This window comes from Carassius gibelio, chromosome B3, assembly GCF_023724105.1.
Source record: "Carassius gibelio isolate Cgi1373 ecotype wild population from Czech Republic chromosome B3, carGib1.2-hapl.c, whole genome shotgun sequence".
NCBI lineage: Eukaryota > Metazoa > Chordata > Actinopteri > Cypriniformes > Cyprinidae > Carassius > Carassius gibelio.
The window spans coordinates 30,378,372-30,398,054 of record NC_068398.1 but is presented as its reverse complement, the minus strand read 5'-3'; the positions used below and the strand labels follow the sequence as shown (position 1 = coordinate 30,398,054).

The following is a 19,683-nucleotide window of genomic DNA, read 5'->3' as shown; positions in this document are numbered from 1 at the left end:
AAAAAAGTGATAGTAAAGACTTTGTAAAGACATTGTTAGTAGTAAATACATTTTTAGAAAGTATTTCTATTTTAGTTGTTCTTTTTAACTTTTTATTCATCGAAGAAAAAGCATCACAGGTTCCTATATATATATATATATATATATATATATATATATATATATATATATATATATATATATTAAGCAGCACAACAGTTTCAACACTGATAATAAATCAGAATATTACAGTGATTTCTGAAGGATATTGTGACACTAAACGAGTATTGCTTGATGAAAATTCAGTGAGTCACAGAAATATATTTATATTTATATTTACAATAGGAAACCGATATTAGAAATAGCAATAATATTTATATATTAAATATTAAATAACACAATATTGCAATTCTTTTCTGTATTTTTGATCAAATAAAAATACCCTTTATAAGCATAAGAGAATTCATTAAAAAATACAAAAAGTCTTATGAACCTAAACTTTTGAACAGTACTGTATGTATGTGATACCAAATGATATATCAAAAATATTTAAGGAATATGGAAAACACTTTTACATCAGTTAGACCATTCGAGCAACCAACATGTTGCCCTAAATTAAACAATACAAATAATGCAAACATTGACATGCATGCTACATCAATAGTGGCATAAAAAGTTCTGCAATTGTTACTGCTATTGATTTAACCTGCAAAAATTATGTTTATTTTGTTGATTATGTGATGTTAAATGATGTTAATTTATTTAATATTAGTTTACAGTTCAGTTTGGTTGTTAATTGAGTTCATTTATATTTTTTATTTATTTTTTATTGAGCAATAAGTTGAGTTTAGATAGCATCAGATAATTTGGTGTTGGGAGAAGTTGATGTAAAAGAGTTGAGACCACATTAGCATACAGCTATTTGTATGTGAATTTTGGGATATTGCATATAAAACACTGGATGGAAATGCCAAGATGCATATGTGATCCTTGACCACAAAACAGTCATAAGGGTCAATTATTTGAAATTAAGATTTATACATAATTTGAAAGCTGAATAAATAAACTAATGGTTTATTAGGATAGGACAATATTTGGCCTAGATACAGCCTAGATTTGAATATCTTGAATCTGTGAATCTGAGGGTGCAAAAATAAATAAATAAATAATAATAATTAATTAATTAAAATATTGAGAAAATAACCTTTAAAGGTGTCCAAATAAAGTTCTTGGCAATGCATATTATTTTTAAACAAAATTTAAGTTTAAATTTAAGTTACAAAATATCTTCATGGAACATGATCTTTATTGAATATCCTAACGATTTTTTGTATAAAAAAAGATAGTTTTACTAATACAATGTATTTTTGAATATTGCGACAAAGTATACCTGTACTATTCAATTCAATTCAAGTTTATTTGTATAGCGCTTTTTACGATACAAGTCATTACGAAGCAAATTTACAGAAAATTAGTTGTAGCCTATCAGTGGTGACTGTCAGTTTATGTGCATACAGCAGGAATTTACAGCAATTTAAGACATAGTCAAATATACGATTAACACTATTAACAGTAATTATTATATGATCCAATCACATTTATAGCTAAATTTGGTAGTTCTGTATGTTGTTTCAGGGTTGGCATCATCTCTTCTCATGTGTTCTGGATCCAGACTGAAGCTTGTGTAAATCCTAGTTAACAAAAACAGGCAAAACAGATGAACAAATAGAGACATAATTAGCATAGCTTCTGTTCCAACCAAGTAAAAGTTAGGTTCGCAGGAGATAAACCATTTAGGGCCTTATAGGTAAGTAATAATATTTTATTACTATTTCTATTTTTAGTTTACTAGGATCTAGTTGTGTTTTTTTAATAAGAGGCTTAATAACTGCCAGTTTGAATGGTTTTGGGACGTGACTTAAAGATAACAATGAGTTTATAATATTGAGAAGTGATTCTTCTGCTAAAGGTAACAGCTCTTTCAGTAATTTAGTGGTTAAAGGATTTAACATGTTGTTGGTTTAGATGTAGTGATAAGTTTATTTAGCTCTTCCTGTCCTATAGTTGTGAAGCATTGCAGTTTATCTTTGGGTGCAATGGATGAAACTGAAGTATTAGACACTGTTGAATCTACATTTGCTATTGTATTTCTGATGTTACCTATTTTATCAGTGAAGAAATTTATAAAGTCATTACTATTAAACATTGAGGGAATATTTAAATCGGGTCCCATCTGGTTATTTGTAAAGCTACTGTGCTAAATAAAAAAATCTTGGATTTTTTTGGTTATTTTCTATAAGTTGTGAAGCCTGTCTATAGCTGGACATATTGTTTTTCCATGCAATTCTAAAAACTTCCCATTTAATTTTTCTCCACTTGTGCTCAAAACTATGAGTTTCTTTCTTGAGAGAGTGAGTATTACTGTTATACCATGGCACAGTATATTTTTCTCTAACCTTTTTCAATTTGATGGAAGAAACAGCTTATAATGTATTAGAGAAGATAGTGGCCATGTTGCCAGTAATTTCGTCTAGTCATTTGTGTTTTTTTGGGTACACAGAGCAGTTGAGATAAATCAGGCAGGTTATTTGCCAATCTGACTTTGGTGGCTGAAACAATAGATCTGGCCAGATAGTAATGCTGAGCCATATAGTTAATATCAGTCATACGCAGCATGCACAATACAAGTAAATGGTCAGTAACATCATCACTTTGAGGTATGATATCTAATGTATATCAGTAAGATTGATTCCATGAAATAGAATTAAATCAAGTTTATGATTAAAACGATGAGTGGGCCCGGTGACATTTTGCTTGACTCTAAAAGAGTTTATTAGGTCAGTAAAAGTCCCAATGCATCATTTCTATTATTAACATGAATGTTTAAATCTCCGACAATTAGAGCTTTATCAACTGTAACTAGAAGGTCTGAGAGGAAATGTGCAAATTCTTTTAGGAATTCTGTATACGGCCCTGGTGGTCTATGCACAGTACCCAGAGCAAGAGATACGATGGATTTATTTTGCATATCTGACAGTGTAACATTAAGCAGAAGTATTTCAAATGAGTTAAACCTGTATCCTATTTTCTGGGTAACATTGACAACTTTAATAATAGTTTTTGTTCATTTATTAAAATTTTATGACTGGTTTTGTGCTCCAGGGTTACATGTCAATTAAAAAATATGTGCATAAAAACTTGTACACTCAATTGAATCTGATTTATTTATTTTTTTGATAAGAAAACATGCACATAAATTACAATGAGAAAACCTCAATTTGCATAAAAAAAATCATGATTTTGCCTCAGCAGATCATATGATTGGATAAGTGAACTAACTACTGCACTAGCACCGATCTCATCACACATATATATTGTAAAAATGCCTGAGCCACAGTTGGTCAAGGTGATTTGGTATAATCATCTCCCATTACTGTCTCACAGAAATGTATTCCAGGATGCAAAAAAAGGTGTCAGCTTTTGTTATTATGCAGGGAGTTATGAATATTCTGTAGGAAAATAGAAACCACACGCTTCCCTGTTTGCAGCAACTTTCAATCCCATTCAGTCAATCACGTTTGATGTTATGTCGACTGACATTAGGGTCTCACTCGGGAGCCCTAATCACCTCTGATCTTAAGAAGAAGAAGCCAATGAGAATTAGCAAGTGGAATTTGCCCCGTACATTCAGGTATATAAGATGGCGGTGTGCATCCACTCATTCAGATTTTTTGTTTCAGATCCAATCGCTTCGTGAGCGCTGCTTCTCTCAAGATCAAGAAAAAGAAGAAATAAGTCGAAGCCGCAGGTGTTTCTCTGGTGGAGTTCTACCTTCCCCCGTGCTTTTTGCCCTAATAGAGTACAGATAAGTGCTGTGGTCCTCCCCTGGGCGCATCGACTAAAAGAGCAATTTCCTAAAGCATGCACAGCTGTTGAGAGTGTCTTTTGAGATGTCTTTCCGACCGTGTGCTTCTGTGCTTTCTTCCAGCCCATAAGCATGCTGAGACGGCATTCATGCATGGCTCATGCACACATTGTGAGTGCATGTCCGTGGATACGCTAAGGTTGTGGCTCTCATTCATAATGATGCTTCCCTCGAGCTCTACCCAGTCCAGTTCGTCGAGTCATAAAGACTCTTTGGCTGCGTTGGTTAGGGACAAGCAGGACCTGAAGTTCACGTTTAGGAATGCTCCATCGGAAGCACCAGCCCCCGTGGAAGTCTGACACCTCTCACTGTAGCCCTTTGAGCTTCTGGAAGATGGCGTCTATTCGTCCTGCGGTGGACCCAGTGTCTCTTTCGAGGATCCGGAAGAGGATAAGATGTCTATTGTTGCATCAAAGGAGGGGCCACATCTTTGGATGCTGAAGATACTGCTGAGCAGCCCCCCGCCACGGAGTTGAAGGCCATGCTCCTCCGGGGCAACCAAGAGCATCGGGCTGGAGGTGAACTCGCTACCTTTCTTCCCACAGCTGCCCCACCGCTGGTACATTGGTAACTGCTCGACTGATTCTGCTTGTACAGAGGCTTGGAGCATGGTAAGTGCTGCACAGCCCATCTTGCTGGCTTATCTGGATAGTCTGACTCGACTGTCCCTCCTGCTGAGATGAATTCAAGTTTCTACAGTCCCTACTTCATTGCGGTAGGGGAGGGATATCTTGTAGTTCAAGCTGATAATGGGGGGTGGGCATCAGAACATTCCGGAAGCTCCTCGGGGTTTTAAAGTTTGTATTTTAGACTTTCATATGCCTCTGGCCAGTCTGCATGATTCATGAGTTAGATTTGAGCGCTAAAGCTGCCTCCTCCGCATCTGGTGAATTCAACGTTGGCTGAGACCGGAGGATGGTTACTCCTTTTTGTGAAAAGGATATTTGTTTATTTTTATTTTTTGGGGGATATTTATTTTTCCAAAGAAAGAAAAAAAAATTAAAATGGGGGAAAATGTTACATGTGCATGAAGTTTTATTTTGTTTCATTTAATGGCTTGTACTAATTACAACTGCCCCCTAGTGGCCAAGAGTTTTTGTTACGTGTCTTTTGTTTATTAGGTGCCAATTTCTTAAACCTGTTCCTAATGAGCAGAGTGGTATAAATGCTGTTGTGATGCTGGTAGCAAGCACGGGACAAACAAAAGGGAAAACTGGACCATGGGACTGAATCTGTGGTTTTTGGTGTAACATTTCCTCTCTTTAAATATAAATAAACCTTTAAATATCCCCCTTTTTTAAACAAGCCTTTCCATGCCTCCGCCTCTATGTTATGTTTATGCACATTCTTTGTCAACCAATCATGCCTTGGGATTGAGTTTAGCATTGTCACATTACCTTGAGACCCTGGGCTGGTTATGTGCCTAAAGTTCCCAGCACTCCCTAACGAGAACAGGTGGTGAGCCTGCAAGTGCTGCCCTCGGAAGAGACAGACCTGGCCCTTGCATTGCTTTGTCCCTGCTGCATTGCTTCTGTCATGGTTGGATTCCACCATGTTCCCCAAAGTAAACTCTGGCACTCCTGGTGGGCCCGCTTATCTGGCTTACATGGCATTTGATAAGGTAATGATTTGGGATCCTTTTTTTTTCTGACACGCTTGCCTGTCATTTTTAACATCCTTAAATTATGTAACACACTTCAAGTTGTGGAGTTTTTCATAGGGACTAACAACAGTCGACATTACATTGAAAGTGACTGACTGAAAGGGAACATCTCGGTTACATATGTAACCCTCATTCTTTGAAGGAGGGAACATCCCTCATGCAACAACCTCGAACTGTGCTGAATGCCAAGATGCCTCGCGGCTCCTCAGCACAAACCTGAATGAGTGGATGCATGTTGCCATCTTATATACCTGTATGTATGTATGGGGGAGTGGCTTCACTCACAAAATTCACATTGGTATTTTCTTCTAAAGCTCAGAGGTGATTTGGGCTCCCAAGAGAGACCCAAGTCAGTCGACATAAAATCTCCATTCCCTCCTTCAGAGAACGAGGGTTACATACGTAACCAAAACTTTGTCCCAGTTTCTCAGGAAGTGATGTTTTTTTTATTGTATATTATTTTGTGCATAAATCAAATTCACAGCTTTGGAGATCAGCATAGCTACTGAGATCTTCCAAGTTGATTTCACTCTTTAGTTTACTTCAAATATGAGCATGGTTTTAGACTGTTGAAATTCCTCTTGAGACTCGAAAGGAGACGTTAAATTACTTGGGGTTTTTTTTCAGGAAAAAAAATCAGAGAAGCAGAAGACATGAGCAAAGGTCTCCATTTGCTCCTCATTTTATCTTACTGCTGTGTACGAGAAAGAAATGATCTCATTTGCTATGTCATTTATGGCTCAATTGCTCATCCCCAAAAACATGCATTCAGTTGTTGTGTGTTGTGCAGTAATTAAAAACTAATGGAAACCAAAGTTTGTTTTGTTCAATTTACTGAGCATATGCTAACGTGAAACTGAAGTTCAACAATCCATGGCCTCATTTATATGCTTAAACTTGCATGTGCACAAAAACACTGTCTCTTTCTTCAGCCAAAGATCAAAGTGCTTCCTGTCTCCTCACAAATGAAGTCATCTGGAACAGTATAGTGAATATGGCTCTGACAAGTGCCTGAATGAAAAGGTGTGCTGTGGAGAACCAGGTGAAACTGGAGAATAAGGCTTGTGGTTCTGCATCCCTTCACCTGCTCCCACAAAGATAAGGGCACGTGGTGATCAAAGGATCAGAGACTGCTATCACCTTCCGGATATCCCACAAACAGATGTTGCACACCTGGGGCATGTTTAAATAAAGCAGTTAATGTCACTATCACAGCAATCAGAAGCTTAAACATAGGGGGGAACTAGTACCTTGAAGCAAAAAACAGTTTACTTTCTTTTGAAGGTATTTTATAGAGTAAGATCTATTGCACAAAGCAAAGGATATTTTGAAAACAAAATGAAGTGCCAACAAGTCCATCACTGTGACATATTTGGAAATAGTTTCGTGATGCAACTGTTTTGTTTTTGTTGTTGTTGTTTTTTTTGCGTCTATTTTGTGTCACATTCATTCTTTTATTTTATAAATTTACACCAAACAAGGGTTGTGTATCATGGTTTCCACAAAACTTTGATGCAACACAACAGTTTTCAAAACTGACACTAAAGACTAATGACGATGAAAATTCGAATTCAAGTAAATTATTTTATAAAAAGAAAAAAGAAATCCGTCTGTTTAAATTATAATTGCACAATATTACTGTTTTATAGTATTTTTGAGCATAGAGACTTTCAGGGCTAGTGTCATGAATCTAGCCTCTGTAGATCCTCTTCCTCACCACCAGAGGGCTCCCTCACCCTCTGTATTGACTGTTATCAATACAGACTGTTAAAATATGGGTTATTTTACAGTGTCATTTATATTGTAGTTATATTGTAGTCAATTTGCCATAGACTAAATGTATTTTCTTGTTCGTATTTTAATGCTTTTTTTTACATCTTGGCCGGGGTACTACAGATGAAAAATAGTTTATGGCTTTTTAAACCATGTTTGTTCATGTGTTTTATGAAATTGCACTGTCCCATTTTAAATAAACCATTAAATCAAATCAAATCAAATCAAAATTATCTCCCATAAACCCCATACCTGGAACTGATTCCCTTGACTCCACCTCACCTCCTAATTAAAATGGTTCATCCGTTGATCGACTCCAAGGGATGAAGTTTTGACTGAAATGCCAGGTTTACTTTCATAGTTGAGGTAGAAAGTGTGAAATCACCCTGTATTCTAAATTCATTTTTAATCATTTGCTTTTAATTATTTGGCAGATGCTTTTATCCAAAGTAATCTACACTTTATCAATTCATGCATTCCATAATAAGTACAGCCATGATATTGCTGTTGCCAGCACCAATTTCTGTTTGAGCTACAAGAATGCTAAACTATACCAGAGAAAGTGCATATTACATATTTGGCATAACAATACACATTATTTTTGTATGTGATGGAATTTAAATTAAATACATAAATAAAGAGATTAACAAAGGAATTCAAGAAAATGTGAATACAAAAGCAATACCAAAACAGAACACAATTGTGACAATATCTAGTTGTCGCAGCTCTAGCTCTTTAAGTGCATTTAGGTTTTAATGATATCATATCAAATCTATTAATATCTGATCTGCTGTTAATGAGCTAGTTTGAACTGCATGGCTATAGCATGCTATTTTGTTGTTCCACATTATTTAGCTTAGTGGACATATATACAGACTGAATAGGAGAGGACCTAAGATTGAACCCTGGGGACCGCCATGTCATTGCAGTTCATTTAAAGGCACCTGTGTTCACACAGAATTTTCTTGCTTTCTAGATTTGGCCAAAAGAGCCAAACACAGTTTTCAAGTTTGTCTAAGTGTGTATTGTGATTGAGAGTACAGCACTAAATATCAGTAAAATCAGCACTGATATTTACCTTTCTCATTATTTAGTTCAACAGAAGCATGTTCTCTGTGCTGTAATGTGACGGGAAACCAGATTGGAAATTCTCCAAGTAACACTTTGAGTTAAACAATTAATTTAGCTTATTAAAAATGCGATTCTCAATTTTGTCGCCTATGCAACAGAATCAGGGCACACCAGAACAAATACTGCTTTGGCAATTTCACTATGCATTCTTTCTTTTTTTTCTCTCAGATGTCCCAGGATTCACTGAAGTGTTCATGTCATTTGTTTGTCTCTGATATAGCCACAAGACTTTTTTAGAGTGTAGCTGCTTCCACAGACTTCCCTCCATCTTCATGTCATGGTTGGCATAAAAGATCAGAGGCTTCGTCACCTTGTCATAGTAATGGTCTGAGAAGTCTTTGTAATTTTCTGTGATAAAGCCATATGCAGAGACCTGAGGAAAAAGACAGCAAGCACAACATCCTTTTAACAACAGCTGGACAAATAGGTTTCCGAGAAATCCTAACAATAAATAAGAATTTCAAATGCTGTTTTATTAATAAAAAAACATTGGAGGTTTGTTGACCTGGTCACAGTTGTGCAAAGCTACCAAAAGCATCAGTGCACCCGTGCTGGGCATGTAAATATCTCTAAACTGCTTCAGCAGTGGAGATTTTAGGAACCTGTTAATTAATAACACCATGGCATTACATTAAGGGAGATGGAGGGAAAAGTGACAAAATAATATGTAGAAAAAATTTCCCACCTTTGAGTCACATATTGAATGAAGGATGGATGGATCATCTTAAACTGATGTATTTCAGGATTATATCCAAAAAGTTCTGAGGGCCTGTTTTAATAATCAAATAAACTCAGCAGTTAGTTAGTATGCAAAGGACAAGCTAATGTTGAAATAAAAACAAAATAAAACACAAACTGGTAGAATGCCTTTTAGAATTCCAATGTAATGCAATTTAATTAAATGTTTAAATTTAAGGAAGCAAATAAAAAAAATGGAATCAAATGTAAAGAAATTCATTACACATTTCATTTGTTCAATATTATTACTATATAAACAAATGATCATAACATTTTCCAGATACATAAATCATTAATATTTTAATTGAAGTGTATGGCTCCCAATTATAAAGAGTGAATTCGGGTACATGTGTCCATTTATTGCCTTTAATTTCAACATCGACAATGAATTCAGCATAGTGATCATGTTATTTCCATATTTTTAATCACTTTGGAGCTGAGCTTGTATTATAAGTATAACTGTTCCTCATTTATTTTAAACAACAATTAATTACCTATATTACTGGATGTTCTGCAAGTGTTTATTATTAGTAGGCTTTATATGTGTTATATCCACATTTTGTATTAGTACATATGGCTAGTTCATTATATTATGTAGGCTAATAATCAGTAATCAGTTTTAGTAAATTTTAATAGTTTTTTAGGAGACCTGGCCATTTCAACTCTAATTTATGAACTGTAAAGGAGGAAATGATTACAATAATAATAATAATAATTTCTTGTAACCTATTATGTGACATAAATTGCAACGTGTAGGAATCTTATTGTTAGACCTACCTGTCCCCTTTATCAGGTCCCGAGGTTACAGACACACCCTGGATGGCAGCTGCCAGCATCACGTAGTCTCGAGTCTCAGCGGGGATAAAAATATACCTGATGTCCTGTGACGTCAAAGACTTCACTGTAGTTCATCGGCATGCAAATAATTAATAATAAATCCTAAATTGTGAATGAGAGGGTCAATTACCGGACCACGTGGCACTTTGTGGAAGCCGTCTTGGTAATAACCAATTAAGGAGTTCTTGAGAGAGTTGGTGGTGAAGCCGTAGAAAGACGTCTTTGTCCCAACATCATCCTCAAACCCTTGGATTATTGCCCCATTTACCCTATAAATAATGATCATTATTATTAGAATTATATTTATGCTGTTGGGTCAGAAATTGACTAGGGCTCAGGGGGTTTTGTTCTAGTGATTGGTTTAGTGTATGTTTGATTATGCAATAGAAAAACCATTAATCTAACAATTATTTACAGTGCATTCTAGCTAAAAAAAAACAGCCAATATTAACTGGGATTTTTATGTAAGAAAATTATCTTTAAATTAATTTAAAGGAATAGTTCACAGAAAAATGGAAAATAGCTGAAAACTCAACCTCAGGCCTACCATACAGGTCCTTCTTAAAAAATTAGCATATTGTGATAAAAGTTCATTATTTTCCATAATGTAATGATAAAAATCAAACTTTCATATATTTTAGATTCATTGCACACCAACTGCAATATTTCCGGTCTTTTATTGTTTTAATACTGATGATTTTGGCATACAGCTCATGAAAACCCAAAATTCCTATCTCAAAAAATTAGCATATCATGAAAAGGTTCTCTAAACGAGCTATTAACCTAATCATCTGAATCAACTAATTAACTCTAAACACCTGCAAAAGATTCTTGAGGCTTTTAAAAACTCCCAGCCTGGTTCATTGCTCAAAACCGCAATCATGGGTAAGACTGCCGACCTGACTGCTGTCCAGAAGGCCATCATTGACACCCTCAAGCGAGAGGGTAAGACACAGAAAGAAATTTCTGAACGAATAGGCTGTTGAAGCAGTGGACTGAGTTTGGAGTAGAAACATCCAGAGCCACAATGCACAGGCGTGTGCAGGAAATGGGCTACAGAGAAGCAGCACTGGACTGTTGCTCAGTGGTCCAAAGTACTTTTTTCGGATAACAGCAAATTTTGCATGTCATTCCGAAATCAAGGTGCCAGAGTCTGGAGGAAGACTGGGGAGAAGGAAATGTCAAAATGCCTGAAGTCCAGTGTCAAGTACCCACAGTCAGTGATGGTCTGGGGTGCCATGTCAGCTGCTGGTGTTGGTCCACTGTGTTTTATCAAGGGCAGGGTCAATGCAGCTAGTTATCAGGAGATTTTGGAGCACCTCATGCTTCGATCTGCTGAAAAGCTTTATGGAGATGAAGATTTTGTTTCTCAGCACGACCTGGCAACTGCTCACAGTGCCAAATCACTGGTAAATGGTTTACTGACCATGGTATTACTGTGCTCAATTGGCCAGCCAACTCTCCTGACCTGAACCCCATAGAGAATCTGTGGGATATTGTGAAGAGAAAGTTGAGAGACGAAAGACCCAACACTTTGGATGAGCTTAAGGCTGCTATCGAAGCATCCTGGGCCTCCATAACACCTCAGCAGTGCCACAGGCTGATTGCCTCCATGCCACGCCGCATTGAAGCAGTCATTTCTGCAAAAGGATTCCCGACCAAGTATTGAGTGCATAACTGAACATAATTATTTGAAGGTTGACTTTTTTTTTTTTTGTATTAAAAACACTTTTCTTTTATTGGTCGGATGAAATATGCTAATTTTTTGAGATAGGAATTTTGGGTTTTAATAATAATTAATAATAATTCTTTACATTTATATAGCGCTATTCTAGACACTCAAAGCACTTTACATAGACAGGGGGTATCTCCTCATCCACCACCAGTGTGCAGCATCCACCTGGATGATGCGACGGCAGCCATATTGCGCCAGAACACCCACCACACACCAGCTTACTGGTGGAGAGGAGACAGAGTGATGAAGCCAATCAGTAGATATGGGGATTGTTAGGAGGGCATGATGGTCAGAGGCCAATGGGCGAATTTAGCCAGGATGCCGAGGTCACACCTCTACTCTTTCCGAAAGACATCCTGGGATTTTTAATGACCACAGAGAGTCAGGACCTCGGTTTAACGTCTCATCTGAAGGACGGTGCTTGTTGACAGTATAGTGTCCCCATCACTACACTGGGGCGCTAGGACCCACACAGACCACAGGGTGAGCACCCCCTGCTGGCCTCACTAGCACCTCTTTCAGCAGCAACCTAGTTTTCTCAGGAGGTCTCCCATCCAGGTACTGACCAGGCTCAGCCCTGCTTAGCTTCAGTGGGCAACTGGTCTTGGGCTCCAGGGTGATATGGCTGTTTTCATGAGATGTATGCCAAAATCATCAGTATTAAAACAATAAAAGACCTGAAATATTTCAGTTGGTGTACAATGAATCTAAAATATATGAAAGTTTAATTTTTATCATTACATTATGGAAAAAAATGAACCTTTATCACAATATGCAAATTTTTTGAGAAGGACCTGTATAGTTGAATTAGTTTTTTTCTTCAGAACAGTTCCTTCATGGAAAGTGTTATTATGGATTACGGACTGATATTTTAGCCAGAATTGACAGAAACACCTGGTTCCCTTTCAAGGGAATTTCAAACTGCGTCCTCTAGGGGTCGTTATGGGGAACTCCTCATCCTGTCCCATGTCTGAAACATACATGGAAAAACACCAACAAAACATTGGCTGGACGACTGCCCATGACGTCACTAACCATGCAACTATAGTATAAATAGGCTCCGGGAGATTACGTCAACCACTTTGCGCACTTTCTAAAATCCACATAAGGGGTGAGTGTGCACGCAAGACTCTTTGCACTTTCTGAAATCCTGTACAGTAAGGGTTATGCATATTAGCTTTGTTCCCTTTCTCTGAGTTGGTTAGACCCGGTACCTTGGGCTCCACTCTACCAGTGTGTCTATCACTTTGAAGCATCGCTCCCCTCAGCATTGACGGTTATTATGAGCATGGTGCTTCCTTTCGGGCGCTCGAGTTCTCTCCCCTTCTGAGGAGTTGAATTCCTCACTCCGTGTGCTGTTTTCATGGTAGTTTAGCAGCAATCCCCTTTACCAAAAGGTTTGCCTATGGGCACGCTACTGCTTTCTGAATTCTGAGTTCTTCTCTCACGTGAGAGTTGAGTACTCCATTTTTTCAGTGCATCTGGAACCAGCAGCATCAGGTGAACTAGGCCCTCCCACAGCCTCTCTGATGTGCTGAGTTCTTGGGTAGCTTGCAGTAAACTAATTCTGTGTTATAGCATGTCTAATTATTTAAATGCATAAAACAACTAAATGTATTCATGTTTTTCTTAAAATAGCCTTTTGAAACTTTTTCCCCCTCAGAAATTTTGTTCCGTATTTGCTTTTTTTTTTTTTTTTTTGGTTATCAAATGAAGGCATAAAACATTCATTTAACTTATCTTTTAATTAATAAAAAATTAAGCAACTTTATTTTTTGATAAACAAAGGGGATTTACTAATAAAAAATAAAACATGAAAGAAATGTTGTGATTATTCCTTAAAAAAAATAATGTTTGTTTAATTTTAGTAGTAGTAGTAGTAGGCTATGTACATTCTGTTGAACAATACTAATACATTTCTGGCAAATGCTTAAGTATTTAGTGAGACGGCAGATACTGAAGTAACGTTCTTTTGATTAATTCATTCAAAATTGGACATATTACGTGAAATTCCGTTAAACTGTAAATTCCATTTTCATGACTGGATTACACAATTCCGTCTGCGTTTTCTGCATCGTGGAAATCATAGGGCCCTAGATGTACCATTCCATCTGTTAGCTGCTCTTTCAGAGTGCCACGAGAGCCCTTTAGAACGGTATCCTAAAACCCATGTTATGGTAACTCTGCACATGAAGTCTTCGCGCATTTTATAAAAACCATACTGTGGTAAGTTTGCACACTAATACTCCGAGGTCTTTCTAAAAACTTATATAGTAAGAGCTTTGCTTGGTTGCTTCATGTCCTTTCTTGAGCTGGTAAAAGCCCTGTTCATCTTGGGTGCCACTCCACCTATGTATCCTCAGGATACCTATTTAAACAGGGTGTTGCTACTAGGCATCTGTTGAGACAGCTCCTTCAGAAAGCTTATGCAAGAGCAAGTGGTTGCCCTTTTGTGGCAGGCCAAGACTTAATATGATGCTATGCTCTAGGTCATATCCCTTTAAAGGAATCTATTCTTGATTCCAAGCCTTGAGCTCCACCAGAAGTCTGGCCCTAACAGGTAAGTTTGGGGATGTGGCCTAGGCCCTTGGCCATTAGGGATAATGTCAGAGACAGCCGTCTAACATCCCAGGGGCAACTCCCATGGAAATGGTAGAGTTGGAACTTAGTGCTCGCCATGATTCTGACCTGTACTCCCCTCAGTATGGTGGCGTTGGTATGCTGCTCCCCATAGCGACCCTTAGAGGATGCAGTTCGAAGTTCCCTTAAAAGGGTACCTCTCAGGTTACTTATGTAACTATGGTTCCCTGGGTAGGGAACAAGACACTGCATTATCTAGCTTCCTGCTATGCTTCGGATGCAAGCTTCAGATGAAGAATTGGATGATGTGTTCTCCCGGCACCTATTAATATTTTAGTCACAACGGTAGTTTCCTACTCAGGGAACCATGGTTACATAAGTAACCTGAGATTTTTTTCTTGCAAACACACAGCTTATAATTTGACTATATGATAATTAATGGGCAGGATAAGTGATATATTTAAACCATTTAGGTGTGTGTGTCTGCTGCGCCCTGACGACACAGGTAACGTTAACAGTCCAACACAAAATATAGCTTATTTCTTTATGGATGTAATTATTCAGGAATTATCAAACATGAACATATTAGTATCAGAAATTGATTTGAATATATTACAATGAATAATACAATAGCCTCTGTTAATATTGCTCTATAATGAAATGAAAAGCTTAACCTAACCTCCCATGTTGGAAATAAAGCTTTATGTCTTTAAATCCTTACTGTATATAGTCAGTTATTTCTCTGAATAAATTATGTGTATATTTTTAATGTCCTGATTGAGCAACATCTATTTCAGACTTTCCAAGATTGCTCAAATGTTTATTACCGTTTCCTTGTAAATGTTGTATACTAAATTAATAATTAATTTAACCTCCATTTAAATCATCATCATCATTACCTGCTTTAATATGAATGCTATTAACGAAATCATTGTTAGCTAATTTATGAATAAAAACACTATAACTAAATTATATAAACAATGAAAAATACAGATAAACAAAGCATAAATCTTTCTTCAGATTTCAGAATGAGCAGTTTGTCATTTGTTATATGTTGAGGTACTTCTGATGTTTATCATCTTCATGATGTTCGCTACTGTAATGAATGTAGCTTTTTAATAAGTAGGGGAAATTCCCGACATTTAAAAAAATAACTGTTTACGTGACTAGGGTACTTGCATTGTAATAATGTACAGAGATACTTCAGATTTATGTGATGTTTTCTCATTAAAATCACACAATTTCCTATTAATTCAAAAGAACATTTACGCACACTAGGGATTACGAATTTGGCGGCGCGCCAGCTTCACTTTCATGTGATGAGCAATCCAGTTCTATATTATAGATCAGTGGTGTCAGTACCAGTCAGTACCAGCAGGAATTGGGGGAAGTGAATAAAAAGTGCTCTCCTTTAATAACCTCAATTGAAGTGCCCTTGAGCAAGGTACTAATTAATTTGTAGCAATTTGTAAAAGCTTTTTGGAATCTAGTAATTCCAGTAGTTGGAAAACCAACATGATTATGAAAAGGTTGTTACCAACATGGCTTGAATGCACTTTTATTCCAAGATCAGGGGATTGCAGTGACGATTGGTCATGTGATTCTAACATGTCTAAACCCATGAGGCGTAAAGTACTATTTATCTTGTTTTTACTGAAAACATTTCTGAGTACACCTTTAAACTGGGGTAATAGAGAGTTTGATAACTTCAGCTTAAAGGGATTAAAATTAAACCCCAAAATTAAAATTCTGTTATGTTTTGATTTAGGTATAATGAATTTTTCTAATAGAATGCACAAACCTGAAAACATAATCGTGACTGTCTATGGTTTTCCCCTGCCTGGATCCATTCAGAATACCTCCGTTACCCACCACAGCACAACGCACACAGGTATCTGACGTTTTCCGCTCAAACAGACGACTGTTGGCAGGATGTGAGAGCAGAGAAAGTGTCTTGCCTATTTCTGTGTTAAAAGAAGGGGGGAAAAAAATGTTTTGAGAAGTTTTATGGCTTTGTTTCCATGCTTGTAATGGTGATTTTTACAGTAAATTTACCATAGAAAGGCTGGTCCTTCCAGCCATATGGCAACGGTTCATTCTGGAGTTTTTGCCAATGTGAATTCCTAAAAGAATCACGCCACTGCAGAACAGGCACCAAGAAGCTAAACTTTCTCTTCAGATGATCGTCTTTCTTTATGGTATGTCTCAAGGAGCAGGCTGGCACTGCCTAATGAAAGAGTTGATATAGATTGTCTGACTTTAGTTATTGTTTTGCTCTATGCCAGCTTTAGGCCATGATTTAGTACACATATTCGGCTCACCTCCTCTTCAGCTTTGTTTTCAAACCAGTTTACTTCAGCCTCTAATCCAGCCCTGCAGAGCAAAGAAGATCAAAACAGAAGTGAAGTCAGTTCTGCAGCAAGAGCAGAAGAGGGTGTGATGGAGTATATAGGAAACAAGAGTAAGCAATACAGAGGACATACTGAAAACTTAAAAAACTAAAATGAGTGTAAATGTTTTACCTTTGTTTTATTCTTCATCTTTAGGCCACTCAAAATAAAAGTGTATGAAAACACAATAATACCATAGCACAGTAAAATGTAATTCACTTTGGTAGATCCATATCATACTGTACATTAATTCTTCATACCCAATTACTCTCTATAAAATTAGATTTTATATGATAACCCATTAAGCCTTACATATGATACCATACCCCATTAACCCTTACATACGTACCATACATTAACGAAACATATCATACCCAATTAACCCTTACATACCATACAATACCCCATTAACCCTTACATACCATACCTTAACTATTCAGATCATATCCTATTAACCCTTACATACCATACCTTAACTATTCAGATCATATCCCATTAACCCTTACATACCATACCTTAACTATTCAGATCATATCCTATTAACCCTTACATACCATACCTTAACTATTCATATCATATCCTATTAACCCTTACATACCGTACAATACCCCATTAACACTTACATACCATACATTTATGATTCATGTCATACCCTATTAACCCTTACATTCTATACCACACCATAACCAATTAACCCATACATATTGTTTCCTTAGCATATTATATAATACCCCATTAATTCTAACATGTGTAAAGTACCCTATTCATGCTTATATATCATACTATATTCACTACATATACTACATTTAACAGGATATGATGTGATGACGTCACATTTCTATTTCTGTTCTAACAAAATAACAAATACATTCAAAACTTTACCACTATGCATCAACGGAAATCATGCAAATTTGAGGCTAGGTTTTGAGGCTATGGGAAAACAGTATATGAGCTGATATGCAATTAAAAGTATGCATGTGATGTGTTTCTATGTGTCAACACCTTAGCCTTGAGGTAAAAAAACAAACATTTTGGAAAGTCACATCTGTGTCGCAAAGAACTGACAGCCACAAGGATATGAATATTTCTTTTGTCTTTTGTTTTTGTTGTGTGAGTGATAGACAGAAACAAATCTGTCAGTAAAAGACTGGTCAGGGTGTTCAAAAAAATTGCTTAAAACAGTGCAGTCATTAACTTGGCATGTGAACTATACAATGGATCAAATAACTGCAGAAAATTATAACATAGCAAAGTAATGACTGCTCTGCCATTGTGTTCAGTCTTACTTTCATCAGTGTTATCAGACAAACCTAGGTCACTAGTATCGCAAGGTACAAAAGCTAAAATGCAAATATACCCCTAAACTGTACATATTGGGATTTTTTAAATCTTTTGTACTGGTGTTCTGACGTGTGCCACATCTGACCTGTAAAAGATGAGTGGCTGTCACCCCAGTGATAACTCTTTATCAAGCTATCATCTTGTCTTATCAAGATGTCACAGTCTTTAAAAAAAGTTAACTTTTGCGTGAATATTTTTATGTTTTCAAATCACTTGTTTTCGTCTTATAGATTTAGTGTATGAGAATAACGCTGATGTTGGATGGAAGTCTGTCTGAACCTACCTGTAAAATGCTGTGCTCCAGTCTTCTGAAGACATCAAACCCAACACATTCCAGTAGATAAAGCAAACGCATGCTGCCAAAATAGATCTACAAAGCCACAGTTTTGTGTTCCGACTGTGCTGTGCAGAGTAAACGCGTGGCAAAACAATACATGTCTTCGAATAATCAGTTGACTTCATAATAATAACCAAACACAGACCTGTGACTGAAATCTCTGAACGCTTTTAAGTGGAGAGTCACTGCAGGTTGCGTTTATCAACCCACCAGAAATTTGAACAGTTGCACAACCAGTTTTACAACACACATGGAGGAAGAGATCTGTGGCCAATGAACAGGGAACTTCACATCTGAGTTCATCTTTAAATAAATTGACATGACAGTGTAATTTAATGTGTGATAGGAATCTGCAATTGGAACTCAATGAAAAGAGGAGGTTAAAGGAACTATATGTGAGAATTCTAATGAAAAGTCTCACACCACATTAACATCATGCTGGAAGCAAAATCAGAGAGGTAGCACAAATCATCACCGGATTACTGAATTTAACATTTGAGGTGGTGAACCAAGAGGGTGCGGTGCCTATAAAATGAGAAATTAAATTCAATTGCATATTGAGCAGTACAATTAACTGGTATTAACAACAGTTACTGTAAAAAGGTATCTATAAAACCATATAGTCATAATTATACAGTAGTTATTAGAAGTAGTATTAATTAGTATTTAAGTAGTAATAGCAAAGAATTCTGACCAGTGTTGGTGTAACACATTATGTATGAGTTTCAAAAAACTAGTAAAGTAAATTGTTACTTTTTAGATTTTCAACAAAATATCTAATTGTTTTTTGTTTTTGTCTTTTGGTTTGTTTGTTTGTTTGTTTTTAAGAAGTAACGCAGGTTACTTTGTTTTCCTGTTTATCCACTGACAAATCAGGAGAGAGGTGCGATGCTTCAGTCTGTGGGGCTTATTAATTGCACTTTTGGTGTTAAAGGCCTTTACAGTGGTCAAAAAGTATAATCAAACTTACAGGGTCCCTATAATGTTCACCGCTGATATCTGTTGAAGAGCACTTTTCTGACAATCACTCATTTGGAATGCCCTGAAACATCAACAGAGAAAGGCAACAATGTGTTAAATAAATACTAGGGATGCACGATATTGGATTTTGGCCGATATTCGATATGCCGATATTTTCAAAATAATTTTGGCCGATGCCGATACCGATATATATACAAATATATACTGATATATTTAAACTTTAATTTTACTGAATAGAAATCCATGTATCTCTTCTGTACTGATTCTACCATA

At 36.6% G+C, this 19,683-nt stretch overlaps 1 protein-coding gene across 2 annotated transcripts; it reads right to left on the bottom strand.

Annotated features, from left to right (window-relative positions):
- Positions 1-7,935: 7,935 nt before the first annotated feature.
- st6galnac2 (ST6 (alpha-N-acetyl-neuraminyl-2,3-beta-galactosyl-1,3)-N-acetylgalactosaminide alpha-2,6-sialyltransferase 2) lies at positions 7,936-19,466 on the bottom strand. 2 transcript variants are annotated; one of them, XM_052552125.1, is made up of 9 exons: positions 19,400-19,466; positions 16,683-16,734; positions 16,417-16,588; positions 16,163-16,325; positions 10,177-10,315; positions 9,987-10,090; positions 9,157-9,240; positions 8,977-9,073; positions 7,936-8,844 (listed from the first exon to the last, which is right to left on the bottom strand). In XM_052552125.1, the coding sequence occupies exons 1-9, from the start codon at positions 19,459-19,461 to the stop codon at positions 8,611-8,613; spliced, it is 1,107 nt and encodes a 368-aa protein (XP_052408085.1). In that variant the 5' UTR covers positions 19,462-19,466; the 3' UTR covers positions 7,936-8,610. The 2 variants fall into 2 exon arrangements, with proteins under 2 accessions (XP_052408085.1, XP_052408084.1); XM_052552124.1 differs by lacking the exon at positions 19,400-19,466 and adding an exon at positions 18,376-18,937.
- Between the last annotated feature and the right edge of the window lie 217 nt (positions 19,467-19,683).

What these genes read in the sequence shown, in the direction of transcription:
- st6galnac2 (XM_052552124.1), bottom strand. Translation starts at nt 18,554, where the DNA reads ATGAAGTCAACTGATTATTCGAAGACATGTATTGTTTTGCCACGCGTT. An exon ending in TGGAGCACAGCATTTTACAG is followed by an intron (nt 16,735 to 18,375) that starts GTAGGTTCAGAC and finishes TTTGCTCTGCAG; the next exon opens with GGCTGGATTAGAGGCTGAAG. An exon ending in ACAAAGTGCCACGTGGTCCG is followed by an intron (nt 10,091 to 10,176) that starts GTAATTGACCCT and finishes TTGACGTCACAG; the next exon opens with GACATCAGGTATATTTTTAT.